General features: G+C 47.4%; 2 protein-coding genes across 5 annotated transcripts; one reads left to right on the forward strand and one right to left on the reverse strand.

Moving 5' to 3' along the window:
- Nucleotides 1–1,340: 1,340 nt before the first annotated feature.
- On the forward strand, nt 1,341–7,163 carry LOC123096164 (chaperone protein ClpC2, chloroplastic). Its single transcript, XM_044517793.1, has 10 exons — nt 1,341–1,664; nt 1,871–2,526; nt 3,867–3,982; nt 4,083–4,211; nt 4,307–4,492; nt 4,772–4,987; nt 5,076–5,293; nt 5,426–5,501; nt 5,598–5,687; nt 5,771–7,163. Exons 2-10 carry the CDS (start codon nt 1,917–1,919, stop codon nt 6,950–6,952), a joined length of 2,823 nt encoding a protein of 940 aa, XP_044373728.1. The 5' UTR covers nt 1,341–1,664; nt 1,871–1,916; the 3' UTR covers nt 6,953–7,163.
- LOC123096165 (endonuclease III homolog 1, chloroplastic) lies at nt 4,216–17,657 on the reverse strand. 4 transcript variants are annotated; one of them, XR_006446485.1, is made up of 14 exons: nt 14,077–14,386; nt 12,938–13,062; nt 12,549–12,657; nt 11,874–11,995; nt 11,511–11,619; nt 11,158–11,205; nt 10,155–10,273; nt 9,644–9,710; nt 8,538–8,629; nt 8,040–8,177; nt 7,857–7,961; nt 7,699–7,782; nt 7,325–7,524; nt 4,216–4,469 (listed from the first exon to the last, which is right to left on the reverse strand). XR_006446485.1 is itself a non-coding variant. In XM_044517795.1 (13 exons), exons 1-13 carry the CDS (start codon nt 14,195–14,197, stop codon nt 7,384–7,386), a joined length of 1,374 nt encoding a protein of 457 aa, XP_044373730.1. In that variant the 5' UTR covers nt 14,198–14,386; the 3' UTR covers nt 7,142–7,383. The 4 variants fall into 4 exon arrangements, 2 of the variants coding, with proteins under 2 accessions (XP_044373730.1, XP_044373729.1); XR_006446484.1 differs by having other exon boundaries at nt 7,312–7,524; nt 14,077–14,385; XM_044517795.1 differs by lacking the exon at nt 4,216–4,469 and having other exon boundaries at nt 7,142–7,524; nt 10,155–10,267.
- Nucleotides 17,658–18,935: the final 1,278 nt, after the last annotated feature.

The following is an 18,935-nucleotide window of genomic DNA, read 5'->3' on the forward strand; positions in this document are numbered from 1 at the left end:
AGACACGCACGTACTAAGAATCGAAACTCGCAAAGATTCAAGCTTGTTGATGTAGCTTGCGGCCCAAAGGTGGGCGGGCCTTATACTATATAAAATTTCATGGGTTGAGCAGGCCACGGCCCATTCGGCCTTGTTGAAGCTCGGCAGAGGTGAGACTAACACCTCACTATCAACAAAAACTTCGCCTTCGGTTGTTGAGGGGCTCGCTGGCCATGTCAGGTTAGGTGATATTCATAGAGCCCTCGATTCGCCTGCGCTTATGAAATATGTATAGCTTTGGCGCCGCCTCCGCCACGTGGCACTATCCACTACTCCCGACCGCCTCTCTTGGAGATGGACGTGCTCTAGGAGATGGGTGTGCGATGGATGCTACTCGGTTAGTTCATGCTACCCGGCGTTGTTCATCGGCTCCACCACTTCCCTGCACCGGCCTTGACATGAAAACTTGGGTATCCTCCCCAGGTGGTTCTTCATCAGGTGTTAGACCTTGGCGATATTGGAACAACACACTCTGTTGCACGATGATTATTGTGCCCTCTGTGACCAAGCGTCAGATACCATGCAACACCTCCTCATTGGGTGCCTCATCTCTGGTAGGTTTGGCATGGCACGCTTGGGTGGTGTCGGACCACCGTCGGTGCCGGCAGGTGACGAGGATTTTCTCCTTTGATGGGCCTCAATCACCTCTGCATCGCCTACCGGCCATCGGAAAGGCATCACCTACCAGCCATCGGGCGCGGATCTTCTAGCCATCCTTCGGGCTCAGTGTGGTACTTCGCTAGGATCGTCTGGCGTAGAGTAGGGACGTTGTTGTGGTCGATATGGAACATTAGGAATAAGATTACTATTGAGAAATGTTTTCCCTTTCATCCGGCTAATGTTGTGTTCAAATGTCACCCTTTCCTCCAGACTTGGATGCCATCGGGGAAACAACGGGATGTTGAGCTCATGCAAGAGGCCATGGAGCAGATTAGGGCGATTCAGGTCAACGCGCCATTCTTCGTTACCCTCCTGATATATTTTTTTTGTTGGTGGAGTCTGCGCACTCCCTGGTGGAACTAGGGCCACTTCCCTGACAACTTCATTTTGTGTCTCTAGCTGGCCCAGTTTTCTACCCGGCGCTTGTGCCATACTTGTTATGTTTGTGTGACGTAAACTTCGCTTAGACTTTGTTTGGATGTTGTCTATGTTGAGCTTTATTAATTTAAAGCCGGACGCTTCTTGCGTCTTCGTTCTAAAAAGAAGGCCCCGCGGCACAGGTGAACCTCATGGTACTCACGATAAAGGACCGGCTTAGCCAGCATACATTATCGTGTTAGTTTGAAGGAATTGCCATGTTTGCTCTAAACGACTTGCCATAGAAAACGCTTGCATCTACCATTGCTCCCTAGCGAACGTTCGCCGAATAGCATAATAACCGATAAGAAAAAAAAAATGTCCGCGATCCGCCTGAGCTGGTGCAGTGGTGTCCGTCTCAAAGCCTCTGGCCCACAACTGGCCGCGGGTCCCCTTCCATGGAAGCGCGGCACCCTCGGCGGAACTCCCCCTCTCTCTCGTAGCCAACTGGGTACCTGATTGTCGTGCATTGAGAACCCATCTTGTGGACGTGATCTCTTTTTGTGCTTCCGTTGCTAGCCCTATAATCCCCTTGGTGATTGTTTCTGGTACGTGAACAGGTCGATCTAATCCCATGATTCCATGCACGCTACGTTCTTCTTCTCGCCCTTGATTGAAGATCGATCCCGCGGATCACGCCGTTAATTTTCTCCACCGAGATTCCAAATCCAATTCCGACTGCGGAACAATGCCGAGGATCGTCAACTTTTTTATTGCTAACCAGGTCTTCTTCCTCCACTGATTATCTGCCCAGGTCGCCGGCCGGAAGCTATCTACCTGTCTGGCAATCTGCTCCGGCCATGGAGAGCACCTTGCTGAGGCCACCCGCTCTAGGACTGGGATCGCCCGCCGGGCTTGGAGGCGGCACGGCCGGCTGGAGGTCCCGGAGCGCCACGACGCCTCCCTCCGTGGTCCCGGCGCTTCCCAAGCCGGCACGCTGGCGCCCCGTCAAGATGTCAGCGCTCGCCGGCCACCGGCGGGATTTACACACCCATCCGGCCACGCCCACGCCCGCGTCCGTGTTCCTCGGCGGCGGTGGCGGCGGCTTCGGGCCATCGTCGTTGTCGTCCCGCGGGTCGTCGTCGAGGGGCCGACGTCGCCTCGTCGCCAGGGCTATGTTCGAGAGCTTCACCGAGAAGGCCATCAGGGTGATCATGCTGGCGCAGGAGGAGTCGCGGCGCCTCGGGCACCACACGGTCGGCAGCGAGCAGATCCTCCTGGGCCTCGTCGGCGAGGGCACCGGCATCGCCGCCAAGGTACTCAGGTCCGCCGGGCTGAACCTCAAGGACGCTCGCGCCGAGGTGGAGAAGGTCCTCGGGAGGGGCCCTGGCCTCATCCCCATCGAGATCCCCTTCACCGCGTCGGCCAAGAAGGTGATCGAGTCCTCAACTGAAGAATCGCGCCAGCTAGGTATGTTATGCCCACATTGCAAGTTCATCCAAAGAAGATGTTCTTGCGTTAGGTTTTCTTTTGGTTATCTTTTTGTTATTAGTGAAGTTCTTCTCTTGATCTAATGCTGACGCACAGCAATTTATCAGCGCAGATAATTTGTTAGGGACTGTTTTTGTTTTGTCCACACATATGGTTCTCATATGCAGTAAAATCTCACCAAAATTGCAGACATGTTTCAGTAGGCATAAGAATATTTGTATTTCGGTCAAGAATTGCATCGCCATCAAAATATTTCAGTGAACATGAATTTCAGCAGAATTTAAACAGAACTCAAAATTTCACCCAACTTTGATTGTATTTCAGTCAAATTCAAGGTTTTTTTTGTCATCCGACCGAACTGGAAACCAAAATAACGATGTCGGTGATTTCAGCGATGGCCCAATTCTGATTGGAATCGAGAATATGAACAGTGGTCAAGACAATCCATAGATACAATGTACATTATGGTTAACTGTAATCCCTCTCATCGAATATCCTTCGCGAAATATTAAACATTGTGACTTTCCTTTAGTTTTCTTATCGCGCCAGCTAGGTATGCCCCATTACAAGTTCATCCAAAGAATATGTTCTTGCGCCAGCTAGGTTATCTTTTTGTAAAGTTCTTTGGGTTTTTTTCAAACGGAGGCAAAAGCTTTGCTTTTTTCATTAATTAAGAAGATAGTTGCACGGGTAATTACGGGAAAACCGGGCAAAAATAATACATCAAGAGCCAAACCCACACACATGCTCAAAAAGCCAACAAGAACACCGCAGATGGCACTCCACAACAGCCATCCTGTGTAACATCGTGCAGACTACTCCCAAAGAATTTCTTAGCGACTGTTTTGTCCACACATATGTTTCTCATTTTCAATATAATTTCATGAAAATTGCCGATATTTCAATAGGCATAAGAATATTTTTATTCCGTCAAATTTGCATCACCGTCAAAATATTTCAGTGAACGTGAATTTCAGCAGTATTTTTCAGTCAAAGTCAAGGGAGAATTTTTGTCATTCAGCCAAACTGAACCGAAATAACAATGTCAGTGATTTCAGCGATGAGCCAGTTCTGATCAAAATCGAGAATATGAACCATGGTCAGGCATTCCATAGATGCAAAGTACAGCATGGTTAACTGTATTCTCTCGTGATATAGAATATCATTGGCGCATTATTAAGAATTGGGAGTACATATTTAGTTCTCTTATTATCATTGTTCTTTGTTGCTATTGTTTGCTGCTGCGCATTATACTTTCTTAAAGAACTTACACAGTCGGTTATGTATTTTTAGCACTAAATCGCCTTAAAACTGTACAGGGCATAATTACATTGGAACGGAACACTTGCTTCTTGGGTTGATCCGTGAGGATGATGGTGCAGCAGCCATTGTACTCAAGAACTTTCAGGCTGATCTCGGCGACATACGCAACGAGGTAGATTTACACTGAGAAGTGCTGACCAAACGGTCAGTCTTTTTACTTCCATTCTCAGTTGGAAACCTCACAGCTATGAGTTATGTGTTGCTTCTTTTAGGTTATCAAAATGATCACTGACATGTCTGAAGATCAAACTGTCGGCGCCGGCGTCGGGGGAGGAAGCAGTGGGGCAAAGATGCCAACACTCGAGGAGTACGGGACTAATCTAACAAAATTAGCACAGGAGGTACTGAACTAGGCCCGTCATGCCATAATAATAGCACTAGCTCAGAATGCAAGGAAATAGAGTAAATAACTTGTGAATCTTGATATATTCTGTAGGGGAAGCTAGACCCCGTCGTCGGAAGGAACAAGCAGATCGAGCGCGTGCTGCAGATTTTGGGGAGACGTACAAAGAACAATCCCTGCCTAATTGGAGAACCCGGTGTTGGAAAGACGGCTATCGCGGAAGGCCTTGCGCAGCGCATTGCCACCGGGGATGTGCCTGAAACAGTTGAAGGGAAAACGGTTTGTGTTAATCACATCTCTTGTGCTAAATATGCTATGATATTGGCTCTGTGTATCTTTCTTTTACTCCCTCCGTCTCATAATATAAGGGTGTTTTTTACACTATATATTATGGGACGGAGGGAGTAGCTCTATATATGTCTGGTACACAAAGCGAAGTCGATATGAGGCATGATCACCATTGGCTATGTTTTCTTTTGTTTGAGCCGTCCTGGATTTTGTTTGATATCACTAGGTGAGATGAATAATGGATCTTCTTCTTGTAACCTGTCATGGTAGGTTATCACCCTTGACATGGGACTTCTTGTTGCCGGGACCAAATACCGTGGAGAGTTCGAAGAAAGGTTGAAGAAACTGATGGAAGAAATCAAGCAGAGTGGAGACATAATACTTTTCCTTGATGAAGTCCACACTCTGGTGGGAGCAGGAGCAGCAGAAGGTGCTATTGACGCTGCTAACATTCTGAAGCCAGCACTGGCGAGAGGCGAACTTCAGGTACAGATATGTACACTTTTCATGCAGTGACTAGTATAGTCTGATTCAAGGAAAATGTCATAACTCATAAATCAAACATTTTTGTTAGTGTCTTGGGGCCACTACAATCGACGAATACAGGAAGCACATTGAGAAAGACCCTGCGCTGGAGAGGCGCTTCCAACCGGTGAAAGTTCCGGAGCCCACAGTTGATGAGACCATAGGAATCCTCAAGGGGCTCCGGGAGCGATACGAGATCCACCACAAACTCCGATATAGCGACGAAGCGCTGATTGCCGCTGCCCAGCTCTCATATCAATACATCAGGTTTGTGAATTCCAAGAGCGCTTGTACTATCACATACTGAGTAGTTGGTCAGATTCGCTTGCAAACTTCAGCGTTGGATAGGAGCAGTTCCCAGCGTACGATGAAGTTTCTGACAGACTATTTTGTTTGCAGTGATCGTTTCCTCCCAGACAAAGCAATCGACCTGGTTGATGAGGCAGGATCTCTTGTCAGGCTACGCCATGCCAAGGTAGTGCAGATGTTCTTGAATGATGATGCGCCTAAACATTTTTCCAAGTTGCTGCGCTTACAAGATCTGAATCTGAATTTTGAGCTATGATGACAGCTGCCTGACGAAGCTAAAGATCTCGACAAGAAGCTCAAGGAAATCACCAGACAGAAGAACGACGCCATCCGCTCCCAGGAATTCGAGACGGTAATCTTTTCGTCTATGATTCAACAAGAGTCAACCTGAAATGCACATCTTATAGGAGAACGTCAATTCCCCGAATGATGTAGGCCGGAGAGCTTCGCAGGGAAGAGCTTGAGCTCAAGACCCAGATCATGTCGCTGGTGGACAAGAGCAAGGAGGTGAGCAAGGCGGAGATGGAGTCGGGAGCATCAGCTGGCCCGATGGTGACAGAGGCCGATATCCAGCGCATCGTCGCGTCGTGGACCAGCGTCCCCGTGGAGAAGGTCTCCGTGGACGAGTCCAGCCGGCTGCTCAAGATGGAGGAGACCCTGCACGGGCGCGTCATCGGCCAGGACGAGGCCGTCAGAGCCATAGGCCGCGCCATCCGCCGCGCGCGCGTCGGGCTCAGGAACCCCAACCGGCCGGTGGCCAGCTTCATATTCGCCGGCCCGACGGGCGTGGGCAAGTCGGAGCTGGCCAAGGCGCTGGCAACCAGCTACTACGGCTCGGAGGAGGCCATGGTCCGGCTGGACATGAGCGAGTTCATGGAGCGGCACACGGTGGCCAAGCTCATCGGCTCCCCTCCTGGCTACGTCGGGTACACGGAGGGCGGGCAGCTGACGGAGGCTGTCCGGCGGCGGCCCTACACCGTGGTCCTCCTGGACGAGATCGAGAAGGCGCACCCGGACGTGTTCAACCTGATGCTGCAGATCATGGAGGACGGCCGGCTGACGGACAGCAGGGGGCGGACGGTGGACTTCAAGAACACGCTCATCATCATGACCTCCAACGTCGGCAGCAGCGTGATCGAGAAGGGCGGGAAGCAGCTGGGCTTCGACCACGATGACGGCGAGGCCCGCAGCAGCTACGGCAGAATCAAGAGCCTGGTGGACGAGGAGATGAAGCAGTACTTCCGGCCAGAGTTCCTGAACCGGCTCGACGAGATGATCGTGTTCCGGCAGCTCACCAAGATGGAGGTCAAGGAGATCGCCGTCATCATGCTGGCGGAGGTGACCGGCCGGATGAAGGCCAAGGGGATCGAGCTGATGGTGACAGAGAACTTCAAGGATCTGGTCGTGGAGGAAGGCTACGACCCCAGCTACGGCGCCCGGCCGCTGAGGAGGGCCATCATGAGGCTGCTCGAGGACAAGCTTGCGGACAAGATGCTCGCCGAGGATGTCAAGGAGGGAGACTATGTGATCATCGACGCCGACCCGATGGGTAACGTCGCCGTCCTCAGCCGGCACAGCGACTTGCCGAAGGACCAGCCACTGGCGTTTCCTGCCTAGCTAGTACAGTTTAATCAAGAAGTTCTTTTTTGTTTCTATATATTTTGTACTACAGGGGATTAAGCAGTTGCATAGTTAAATTTCAGATGCCAGACATGGTAGCATTTTCGTAAGCAATGAATGAAAGAGAGATCTCCTGATTACCGTTGCTCGGCAAACACTGGCCATTTGGCAAGCAATACAAGACAAGGATTAAATTTGGACGATTTTCCTTCGATCACGGAAAATATTGCAACTTGACAGGGTCGATAATATGTTACTTCTATACAAAATGATGATACTACTATAGTTCTCCAATGGCACTGCGAAAGGAGGCTATCCGAACAATATAGGCCAACCAAAAGAACCCAGGAAAGTACCTGTACTATATACCTTCCATACCACCACATCAGTAGCTAACGCATGTTAAGAAGGTTCAGAGGGCACCCCGCCTAGGTTGGACCTAGACCTCGCTTCTTTTGCTTCGGATTGGGACTTGACGCTTCCTTAAAAGCTGATGGGCAAATGGTGTTTATGCCACAGCTGCCGCATTTGGGCCTCAGCGGAGTACAGATTGTCTGACCAAATCCAACCTACATGAGATTTTCAGCTCCAACATAAGACAAGCATTTCTGGGAATTACGAAGGTATAATCCAAACGTGTTCTGCTCGATCCCCACCAAACAAAGAAGAGCTTATGGTTACTTGGAAATAGGAAAGAAAACATTCCCTGTAATCAAAGTTGAACCAATTCAGTGGAGCATTACCAGTAGTGGGTTTATCGGCTCCCACTCATCCTTGGGCAGCCACTTCTCAAGAGACATCCTTGTCTGTTCTGGTGTAGTAGTTTTCTGTGCAAAAAAAAATGGTAAATATAACTTGTTTCCAAGCAGAAAGAGTAGACAATACGAACTTAACAAACAACCTGCTTTGTTCCTTCTCGGAAGACCCATCCAAGACGGTTAGAAATGCGATGCACATGAGTGTCCACACAGATTCCTTGAGTATTCTTCCATGCGATGCTCATCACCTGTTTAGTGAAAAATAGCTGTGAAGAAACTTAAGTTTAAATTCCAACTATGGATTATATGATTAGTAGATAAATTACCAGATGAGCCATTTTAGGGCCAACTCCTTTCAGAGCAAGCAGATCAGTCAAAGTATCTGGAATATCTCCTCCAAATCGCTCAAGGCAAATTCTGGAAGCTTCTTTTATGAATTGGGCCTTCCTCTGATAGAATCCAACCTGATTAAATTATGCACAGTACTGTATAAATAGTTGACCTCAGTAGCTTAATGTAAGCGGTGCAAAGATGACAGTAGAAGCTAACAAAACCGTTAAGGCGCTTGCCTCCGACTAGCTAATTTAGCAACAATTGCAATTACCCACATGAGACAGTAACAAAGTCTAAAGCAGGGCCACACAGGTCTAGTCTGTTATCTATTGGCATTATGCCAATGATGTGACAACAAAAGTAGATGATCAAATTCTATTTTTCATGTTCATAGCTTCAGATACTAATAAAGTAACAGTCACCGTTTAAACTAAATCAGGAAGGTGCCATTACTTTTGATCCTAATTAAGAAAAAGGCCCTGGCAACTTACAGGTTTGATAAGATTTGCCAGTGTGGCCTCATCTGTTCTGACGATAGCATCAGGGTCAAGTAAACCGTTCTCACCGAGACGCTCCACAGCAGCTGATAACAATTCAGTCCAAAATAGGTAGTCATGTAAATATCGTAAGAAAGAGAAACGCTACTAAGTACAGTTACAGCTAGGGAAAATAATTAAGTAGAGTGACTTTTTCATGACAAGATTAAATCAATTCAGTGGAATATGTAGTCATGTAAATATTGTAACTTATTTTGGTTCTTTAATAGAAAATATACCGTAGGGGGCTCCCCTACTGTTCAGTGGTTAAAAATCAATTCAGTGGACAAACAGCTTGAAAATCCACCTCAAGTTCGGAAATCTGAACCGCCATTCACTAATCTATATTAACACCATATAAAAGATTCCTACTAAATTCAAATTCATATTGCAGTAAAAAAACAAATTTGTATAGAATAATAAAAGAGCTCACAGGTGTAAGCATGCTCAATTCTTCCACAGTGCCCCTCTCCATCCAACAGTATAGCACATTTATTAACGGACCATAATGGTTAGATCCATGCAAGTACTTTATACCAACAAGGGATGAGCAAACCAGACAAACAATACGATCAGTTTTCTGCTAATTGCTAACAAACTTGTGTTTCTAACAATTGTCAAAACAGGGTGAAATTACATGTTTCTGGAGAGATGGGGAGAGGATAAGGAACAGACTAGTGTGTATTCCAGCAATGCTTTGGACTTGCTGTTGAACATCTATGTAAGAACACCGTCACATTTGAACAATTTTCAGCAGAACATGGATTACTACCAGCTTCAGCATTCACAGGCTATCACTAATAGGCATGAAATGATAAGTTGAGTCAAGTTCCACAATGTACTATACTCCGAGCAGTAATTGCAAGAGAATTAAGTCTCAGATGCATATGCTGAGGTCATAATTTCACGGCCGTGGAAACTGAACTGAGCGATTTGAACTGCCGAGCGTTTTCAACAATCGATTCTAAGTGAACCACTGATTCAGTTACTTCAGTTCCACTACAAAATTGGAAGATACATATAGTAAAAACCAGTTGCAAAAAAAAAATCCTAAGTCATACCATGCGTAACTTCATCTTTTGTCTGGCTTGACATCATTGTTGATATAAGAACTGCAAACCTTCTTTCCTGCACAGGAAGATGTAGCTTATGGTTTGTTAACTAATGAGGATCAATAGTGTTGCATAGCATCATTCAATGCAACTGGAGCCAGTGGAAAACAAATATTAGATCCACCTAAAGAAAATAGCAGATCAATGTGCAAAACTTTGTTTACAACAAATATGCAGTGATATGAGATCAATCGAATGGATCAATAGGCCCAAATCAATGGCCAATCTGCAATCCATTAGCCATGAAGCCATGTACAGACTGCATTTTCTGCCTAGCTAGTAAACATTTCAAATGGTAACATAGCACAAGAAAATTAGGGGAATTTGCAAATTACATAAAACCCACACTCTCCCTATGTATGACATATTAAGCCAAAGAGGATCACATCCTCATGTACTGTTCATAGTAAATGGGCTTTGAAAACTACACTTTGAATCTGAACAACTCTCTGACGAATACCTTGGGTGGAAGAAGAGAACCAGCCTTTTCACAGCCCTTTGTATCTACGGGGGCCTGGCCAGATAACCTAATGTTTTTAATACCTGCAAGAACTGCTTCCCAATTTTCTGGAGCTGCAACTACACACATTACTATGTTAGCTTCTTGATCAGCAAATGGACATGAGGATCAACACAGTTACATGTAGGAGCAAAAACTCTTAATAGAGCAGTCAAAATATCTGGTTTTGACACAATTGCTTCGCATGGTGCAACATTTAACTATTCAAGTGGTACTGGTACGCATGTAATGATCTGAAGTCAGGAAAAGTGGACCGAATCTATTCAAGAGCCTAAGTTGAAAGAATTTGAACTCCGTGAAAAATTAGGCATCCCAATAATGATGTCTGCAGGAATCAAAAGGCCAGAATGTAGGAGCAACATGTATAGTTAAATTGATCCCACAAAAGAATGTAAACACTACATGGACAAAATGATGCAATTCACTAATTCAAAAAATGAGGAAATATTGTGGATACTGATTATATAGGTTTGACTTGATAAGCTGCGTCTGTCTATTTTAAAGATCACCATTTTGGTAACATGGGCCATCTGGAACACTAGAAATGAATTTACTTCTAAAGGTCTTCAGCCAAATCTATGCAGATGCAGGAATAGATTTAAGGAGGAAATGAGATTGCTTATTCACAGAGCTAAAAGGAAAGCATACTCAGGGCTGCAACCTTGGGTTGAGGCGTTCATCTGACTTGGTGCATTCTAGTAAAGGGCACTGCCTTGTGTTAGTTTTATTTTATTTCCTGTACATCCTTCTAAACTTAAAATATAAATACACGCAGTAGGGATATCTACTGTCTTCCTCAAAAAAAAATCAGGTTGCAAGAATAGAAATAATCTATAGTAAGAATAACAGCGACATCATCTCAAAAAAAAAGAATAACATCAATATAATGTGGACAAATATGACATAATTTATCTTTCCTGTTAATCTTCTGACGTCTAATTACCTTCCACTTTCACAACAGATGAAACTCTGATCTTTTTCTCCAACCTGACTGAAGACATGAAAGGGTAAGCTTTTCATAGGACATAAGGGCAAAATTTACTCCTACAGTAAAATGACACGTGCAGATTTACAACAAGATTAACCATATGCAGGAAACACAAAAGGGGGATTACTGCACAGAATAATGATAACAAGCCAGCTTGAAGAAACAAACGCAAACATGCAACAATTGACTCTTAACATTCATAATAGTCCTTAAGCAATGCAAAATTTAAGCACATGGTACATGTGGAGCAATTGATTGACGAACTATGATTATGGATCAAACCATTTAGATGAAACATCGAAACTTACCTGGTGAACTGTTCTTATTTGATGATGCTGGTACCCTCTTTGTAGATACTGATGTTCTTGCCTCGGTCTTTACATATCGAAAATCATCGATGTCAGGAACAGCACCAACCTGCATATGTGTAAATGTTTTCTTCAGTGGGACCTGAATTGGACCAAAAAACCAATAGTAGAAAAGGAAGCACTGCTAAACTGAGAGCACGAATGCACTGAAAGGGTTAAAGTGCAGCTGTACAATTACATTTCAGCATAACCGAACACTCAAGCCCGCAGTAATTTAAACAAAGTCAGGAAGAAGAATTAGTGATGCATAACACTTCATTTTTAATATGAAGAGAAACATTATTATAGTTAGTCAGCATATACCTCCTTAGGATGCTCCTCCTTTACTTCAAGCACCCGGTTCAGCCTTTTCCTCTCCACGGAATTCATTTCAGACTTGGAGTAGTCAAAAGAAACACTGGGTTCACACTTCACTTCCTTTACACCTGAACAGGCACCAATCGTTCTTTAGACAAAACAAGTAATAGTAAACACACTATGAAAACAAGAATGCGGATTTTAACAGTCATAGATATGACTGAATGGAAAGTATCGAGTCGTAGCTGAAGTGAATCGATGCGAAACAAAATTTAGTGATCTTATTTATGAAAGGAAAAAAGAAAATATTTTGGATCGTACTTATGTCTTGAAATTAAAAGGTTCAGACAACATGAACATACAGAAATAAGTGAGATAACTCATCTAAAAAATGTTTTCCTTAAGGGGGGTTACTGCACAGAATAATGTACAAGCCACGCTTTAAGAAACAAACACAAACATGCAACAACTGACTCTTAACATTCATAATAGTCCTTAAGCAATGCCAAAATATAAGCGCATGGTACATGTAGAGCAATTTATTGACGAACTATGATAGACTTTTAGCATTCGTAATAGTCCTTACGCAATGCAAAATATAAGCACATGGTACATGTAGAGCAATTGATTGACTTACTATGATTATCAATCAAACCATTTAGAGGAAACATCGAAAATTACCTGGTGAACTGTTCTTATTTAATGATGCTGGTACCCGCTTTGCAGTTACTGACGTTTTTGCCCCGGTCTTCACATATCGAAAATCTTCGATGTCAGGAACAATACCAACCTGCATATGTGGAAATATTTTCTTCAGTCGGACATGAATTGGACCAAAAACCAATAGTAGAAAAGGAAGCACTGCTAAACTGACAGCACGAATGCACAAATGCACTGAAAGGTTTAAACTGCAGTTGTGCAATTACAATCTCAGAATAATTGAACACTCAAGCGGACAGTAATTTAAACCAAGAATTTGAGAAGTCCAGAAAGAAATCGAAATATGCACAACGCTTCCTTTTTAATATGAAGAAAAACGTTATTATAGTTAGTCAGCACGCAGCAGGTACCTGCTTCTTAGGAAGGTCCTCCTTCACTTCAAGCACCCGGTTCAGCCTTTTCCTCCTGACGGAATTCATTTCAGACTTGGAGTAGTCAAAAGAAACACCGGGTTCACACTTCACTTCCCTTACAGCTGAAAATGCATCAATTCATGCTTTACAGAAAACGAATAATGATACTAAACAAACTTCGGAATTAAGACATGTAGATTTTAACAGTCGTAGATATGACTAAGAATGGGAAGTAGTGAGTCGTAGTTGAAGTGAATTGATGCGTAGTTAGGCTGAAAAAATGTTAGTGATCATACTTGAGCTTTTCTTCTTGTCAATTAAGCAGATATAAGTGACAAGCAAACTTCTTGCATTTTACGAAAGAAGAAAATAATCAATTTTGGATCGTGTTTATGCCTTGAAATTAAAGCTTCAGCCTTCAGGCAACATGAACATACAGAAATAAGTGAGACAACTCATCAGAAAAATTGTTTTCCTTGCATTCAACAAACAAGCACATGGTAACTAAAAGACTATGATGCATAAGAACATCACCAGCTTTTAGTGATAAGAAAATAAAATGGTGTCCGGGTGGGGCTGCTTCCATCTTTTGTAGCATTTCCAGAAAAAGGTGTGCCAGAGGAAAAAGGACTGAAACTTTGCGACTTTGCAAACATATTTCACACAAATTAAAAGCGTATGACATCTTTTTAACATATTTTGGATCGTATTTATGTCTTCAAATTAAAAGGTTCAGGCAACATGAAAATGCAGAAATAACTCATCTACGCAATGTCTTCCTTACATTCCTTTTTTAGGGAACCTTACATTCAATTCAACAAACAAGCACATGATTACTAAAAGTGTATGACCCACGGGAATATCACCAAATCTTCAAGAGAGCACACTGTTTTCACACAATTTGTCAAGTGAAATGAACAATTCCAGCCACTGAGCTTTTATTGATAAGAAAAAATTTGTTTTGGGCGGGTGGGGTTGCTTCCAACTTTAGTACTAGCATTTCAAGGAATAACCACTTCCTCCACAGGCTTAAGAGAAATAACCAACTAAATGTATTTCCATAATACTAGCAGCAAATGGAGCAAGGAAATACACAAGCACAGAACTGAATTTAAAAAGGGGGGAAAGAGGCGAACTTTCAGCTGGGTTGAGCTCCGGGCGGGATGCGCGGATGAGCCTGGAGGCGCGCCGCGAACTGGACATGGCGGAGATCGACGAGAAGAGGCCAATGCGGTGCGGGAGGAGACGGAAGGGCATGGGCAGCTGACGCGCGCCACTGCGTTAGGGTTTTATGAGCAACGGGAGGGAGGGAGGGAGGATTGGAGGAACAGGGCTGCTGGTTGCTTTCCAACTTTTCCCCTGTCTTGGTCTTGGTGGGTGGGGTCTTCCCCTGCGGCGAGTGGCGTTCCACGGCGATGCGTGGCTCCCTTCTTGCGGCGGCCAGGTTTGTCTCGTGGGATACTGCGTCGCCTCTCGTAATCCGGTTGTTTGTTGGCCTCCGAGTGGATCACTGCCGTGTCAACTGGTTAGAGCAACTCCAACGGGGCGACCCAAACGGACGCGTGTTTTATTCGTTTTTTATCCGTTTGGATCGGCCAGCGGACGTGCGCGTCCGCATTTTAAAATGGGTCGGCTTGACCGCCCAACAGGGAAGCCGACCCAAATGTGCCGTCGTGAAAAATAATAATAAATTGCACGAAATAAACATAAATAAACATAAAGTGACCGGTCAAACGCCGGCCAAAGTCCACCTAAATCTAATAAACATTAAAAAAAAGTCTGCGCCCGCCTGCTGTCACCCGGCACGCTGCCCTAGACGTCGTCGGCCTTGCTCTTGCCCTTGCCGTCGACGTTGCTGTCGTCGGTGAGGTCGATGAAGACCGGAGCAGGGCCAGCCCACCCCGAACGCCGCCTGGTACGCTGCCAGGACAGCCTCCTCCGGCGTCTGCTGGGGCGGCGGCATTGCGGCAAGCCGCGCGCGCTCCTCCTCCTCCTCCTCGAGCCGGAGCGCCTCCGCGTCGCGTTGGAGCATGGCGTCATAGCGCTTCTGCTCCTCGCCGTCGGCCTGCTCCTGGCGGAGCCAGTGCTCCTTCCATCGCTCGAGGTGGGCCGCCTCCTCCTCCGGCGTCGCGGCGAAGTGGACGGGAGGCGCGCTCACCCACTTGCGGTACTGACCCGTCCACGAGTAGGCCTCCTCCGGCCAAGTGGGTGGAGGCGGGGAGTGCTTACGCGTCGGCTCCGACTCCGGTTTGGGCTGGACGGGCGGCGACGGTGGCGGTGGCGGCACGAAGAGCGGGGTGTGGACAGAGTCCCCTGCTGCCGACAGGGCAAGGGCTTGCTCCAGCCCATCCCAGTGTGCGTCCTCGAGGCGGCTAGCCTCCAGCGCGTGTTGCAGGGCCTACTCGAGGGCGGCTTGGTACTCCGCCTCCGCCTCCATGTCCTCCGGCTGTACCTGCGGGGGCGGCGGCGGGACGGCGTCGACACCCGAGCGCCGTTGCTCCTCATGTTCGAGGGCGAACCACGCCTCCCAGTTGAGGGAGTCGGCGGCGTACTCTGGCAGCCGACGCTGCTCCGGCGTGAGCTGCGCGCGGCGCCTGCGCACCTCGTCGTCGTGCGCCCGTTGGGTACGAGGAACCGCTAGCACCGGGATCCGCTGCGGATCCAGATGCCAACGGTGCGGCAGCGTGACATCGGGGTACGGCAATGGCTGCCTGTACTCCCAGTGCCACCACGCTTGCTGCACCGGGATGTGCAGGCGTCGGCGACCAGGGCGGAAACGCGTCGCCGCCGGAGGAGGGGGGGAGGGGAGCACGGGAGGACGAGGCGCCGGGGGTGCCCTTGCCCTTGCCATTGTTGCTGCCGAAGAGGCCCATGGCTAGGGTTTGCGGTCGCCGGCGAGGAAGCAAATGGAGTGGTGGGGGGGCAGATGTGGACGGGAGAAGTGGATGAGGCTGACCCCGCCGCACGCGTGATTAAAAAAGGACGCTTTCACTGGCTGACGCGTGGGCCTGCTGTCGGTGACCGTCATAAATAAGACGACCGGTGGCGGTTGGACGGCCGCCAGATGGGGACGCGGCGGACGGCGAGGAGACGCGCGGCGCGTCCGCTTCGCGTCCGCGCTGACGCATTCCAGGCGCAATTTTGGGCCGGAAATGGGTCGGCGCGAACGCCAGGCGGACACGATTTAAGTTTGGGTTGGCGCGTTGGGCCGCCACTTTTGTCCGCGCCGACCCAAACGGACGCGGGCGGACGAAATGGGTCGCCCCATTGGAGTTGCTCTTAAACTTCTTTTTTTCGAGGATCGCCAAAACTGGTTAAACTAATTACAAGTAATTGAGTGTTAGGCTTCTTCAGCATGGATCGCCAAAACGACCGCAAGTATTTGGACCATCTTTTTGTGTTTCGAAAAAACTTTCAGTCTATTTATCAAGTGTCATGATAGTACAAACACCATTAAAAATAATAAAAGATACATCCATATTAAGAGTTAGGCACCTCCAATGTTAAACCAAATCCCCCGCAAATATTCAAACCGTTAGCCCGCCAACATAGGTCACCAAATTCGATCAGGTCGGATTTGGACATCTGAAATCCCGCAGCCCGGCCCGAAATCAAGGGAGATCGGAAGGAGCCCGAACATCCACCACGTTACACGCTGACACCTCGGACCCATCCCAAAAATCCTCTTATGTCGCCCGACTCTAGAACCTCTCTGCATTCACACCGTCTGCCCGCTTACTCGCATTCATTTTGGCGCAGCGGCCGATAAGCCTATTCTGGCTTTAGAGCCGGACGATCTCCTCCCCTCAAAGCCTATCCAAAAACTCAAGAAGGATCCGGAGGAAGCTCCGGATCGAGTTCTCACCAGCGCCTACAGTCGTCGGACCCGTCCTCGTCCACCTTGAAGGTGGAGTGCTCCCCTTGGACGAGGAGGGACAGAGGCCGCCCCTTCTCATTGATGTGATGGGTGATGGGTCCACCACACAAATGGAGAAGGTGATGCGCAGTCCCTGGTCGACCGGGGTATGGCGGTCGTCCCATCCTCGCAGCCAGTGGCGGTGCCAGGATCAGAAGTCTGTGATGTCATTTCAAATATGTGATGTCAAATACATGCGTTTTCACCAATTTTATAAAAAAAATATTACATGATTTCTATTTGTGTACAAAGGATTTGCCAAAAACCTGTGTGGTCAATTGACCACATTGCTCTCAACGTGGCTTCGCCACTGCTCGCAGTCGCGGTATCCAATCGAACGGCGACGCGTGAAGAAGGAGGTGTCGTCCCCTCCGCTCAACCACGACGTCTCGATCAAACGCCGCATGAAGGAGCCGCCGCCGTCGCCAGTCGGGCAACGAGTGGCGGTGCCCGGTCCTCCCCGTCGTCGTCAAAGCCACCCCCGCACCTCTACTACTACCTCGAGGGCGTGGGTCGCAGGAGCGCTTCCTCGTCCAAGTCCAAAGTCATGGCAAAGGCGTGCAGGCTTGGGCCATCGACCGGTCCAAGACCACCGAGCAATCGAACGCCCACCACTAACGTCGACTCAATGACCAGCTCCTCAAAGGTGGGGCTGGTGGAGTTTGACCGTGCCTCGAACACAAGTGACGCAAAAGGAGTGGAGGATGCGACGGAGCATCTGCACCACGAGCTCGCGGCGGTGGCCGGGTAAGGATGCTCCAACGCCTGGTGGGCCTTCTGCCACTGGCACGCCAACGACATTACGACAACAACGACGCGGATGACGACGAGATGTCGGTGGCCTCCATGGTCGTGCCTAGGAAGTCACCTTCCGGTTCCTGGCCTAGTTTATTTAGCTTTTAAGTTTCAGTTTAGTTTTAACTTGTTAAATTTCGTCTGTTTGGTTGTAAATATTTTAAACTTTGTTAATTTTCGTTTGTTTAGCTCTTTGTGCTTGGTTCGTTTCAAATGGGTTGGAAATTTGATGATCATGGTTGGAGGGCCTCCGCTCCGCCGGCTGTCCAGAGATAGTTGGTGAAGTTTAGTGATCCGCATTGGAGATGCCTTTACGACACTTTCAATGCATTAATCTTTAATGGGCATGGTATTTTAGTTCGTCAAATTAAATTTGAAGTACAACACATGTTTCGCTAGTCGAATCAAAGACCTAAAAATTAGTGACCAGGTCCGTTGAGAGTAGTGGAAGATTTTTTATACATTAATTTTTTAGTTAGACAACCACAACAATACATAGTTCTAGATATTTATCTAAAAATGTTGTTGTACTTAATTGGTTTAAGGGTTAAATTAGCATCTCAACATTGTGTTATGATTCAAACATTGGGTTTTCTAGATTATTTTGATCTTTTCCAGTCTGTCTGATGAGCAAACTCCGACGATAATAAAGAAGAGCCCCAGAAAGAGATTATGGGGCCGTTTGGTTGGTTGACTATCCATAGTTGGTTGAGGGATGGCCAGATTTTAGGAGGATGCCGAGCGTTTGGTCGTGGGGATGGAGTGGCTGAAGGCAGCCACAATTTTGGAATATTCTCCCCAAAAGCTGGTCGGCCTCGTCCGTGAAAATCTTGCGGATGGTGGCAACCACCCGTGCTCGTGACGTTCTGAAACGTTTTCTTCTTATCTCTCGCATGTACCCTCACATATCCATCTCTCGCTGACGAACAGAAAGGAGGCACTGCCGGCGATTTCGCATCAGGCGGTGATGCGTGCATGGCGGCCGGCGGCGCGGTGAAATCGGTGCTGCACCTCTACTTCTCTCCCTTTTTCCTTGGGTGAACTGCCGGCGGCCGTTGTTGGACGAGCTACAACGGCGACGGCGGCGTCTGCTGCTGCCTACGCTCTCTTCTTTGGGTCAACGATGGCGGAGGACAACGAGTGACGGCTGGCTGTTCTCTCTCTCTCTCTCTCTCTCTCTCTCTCTCTCTCTCCCCCTTCATTCTGGCCGTTCGATCCAAGGACGTAGATGTGTCGTGGTTTTCATATCTAACACGGATGCATGTCTTTGCATGGCCTTGTCCT

Source organism: Triticum aestivum, chromosome 4D, assembly GCF_018294505.1.
Source record: "Triticum aestivum cultivar Chinese Spring chromosome 4D, IWGSC CS RefSeq v2.1, whole genome shotgun sequence".
In the NCBI taxonomy this organism is placed as follows: domain Eukaryota; kingdom Viridiplantae; phylum Streptophyta; class Magnoliopsida; order Poales; family Poaceae; genus Triticum; species Triticum aestivum.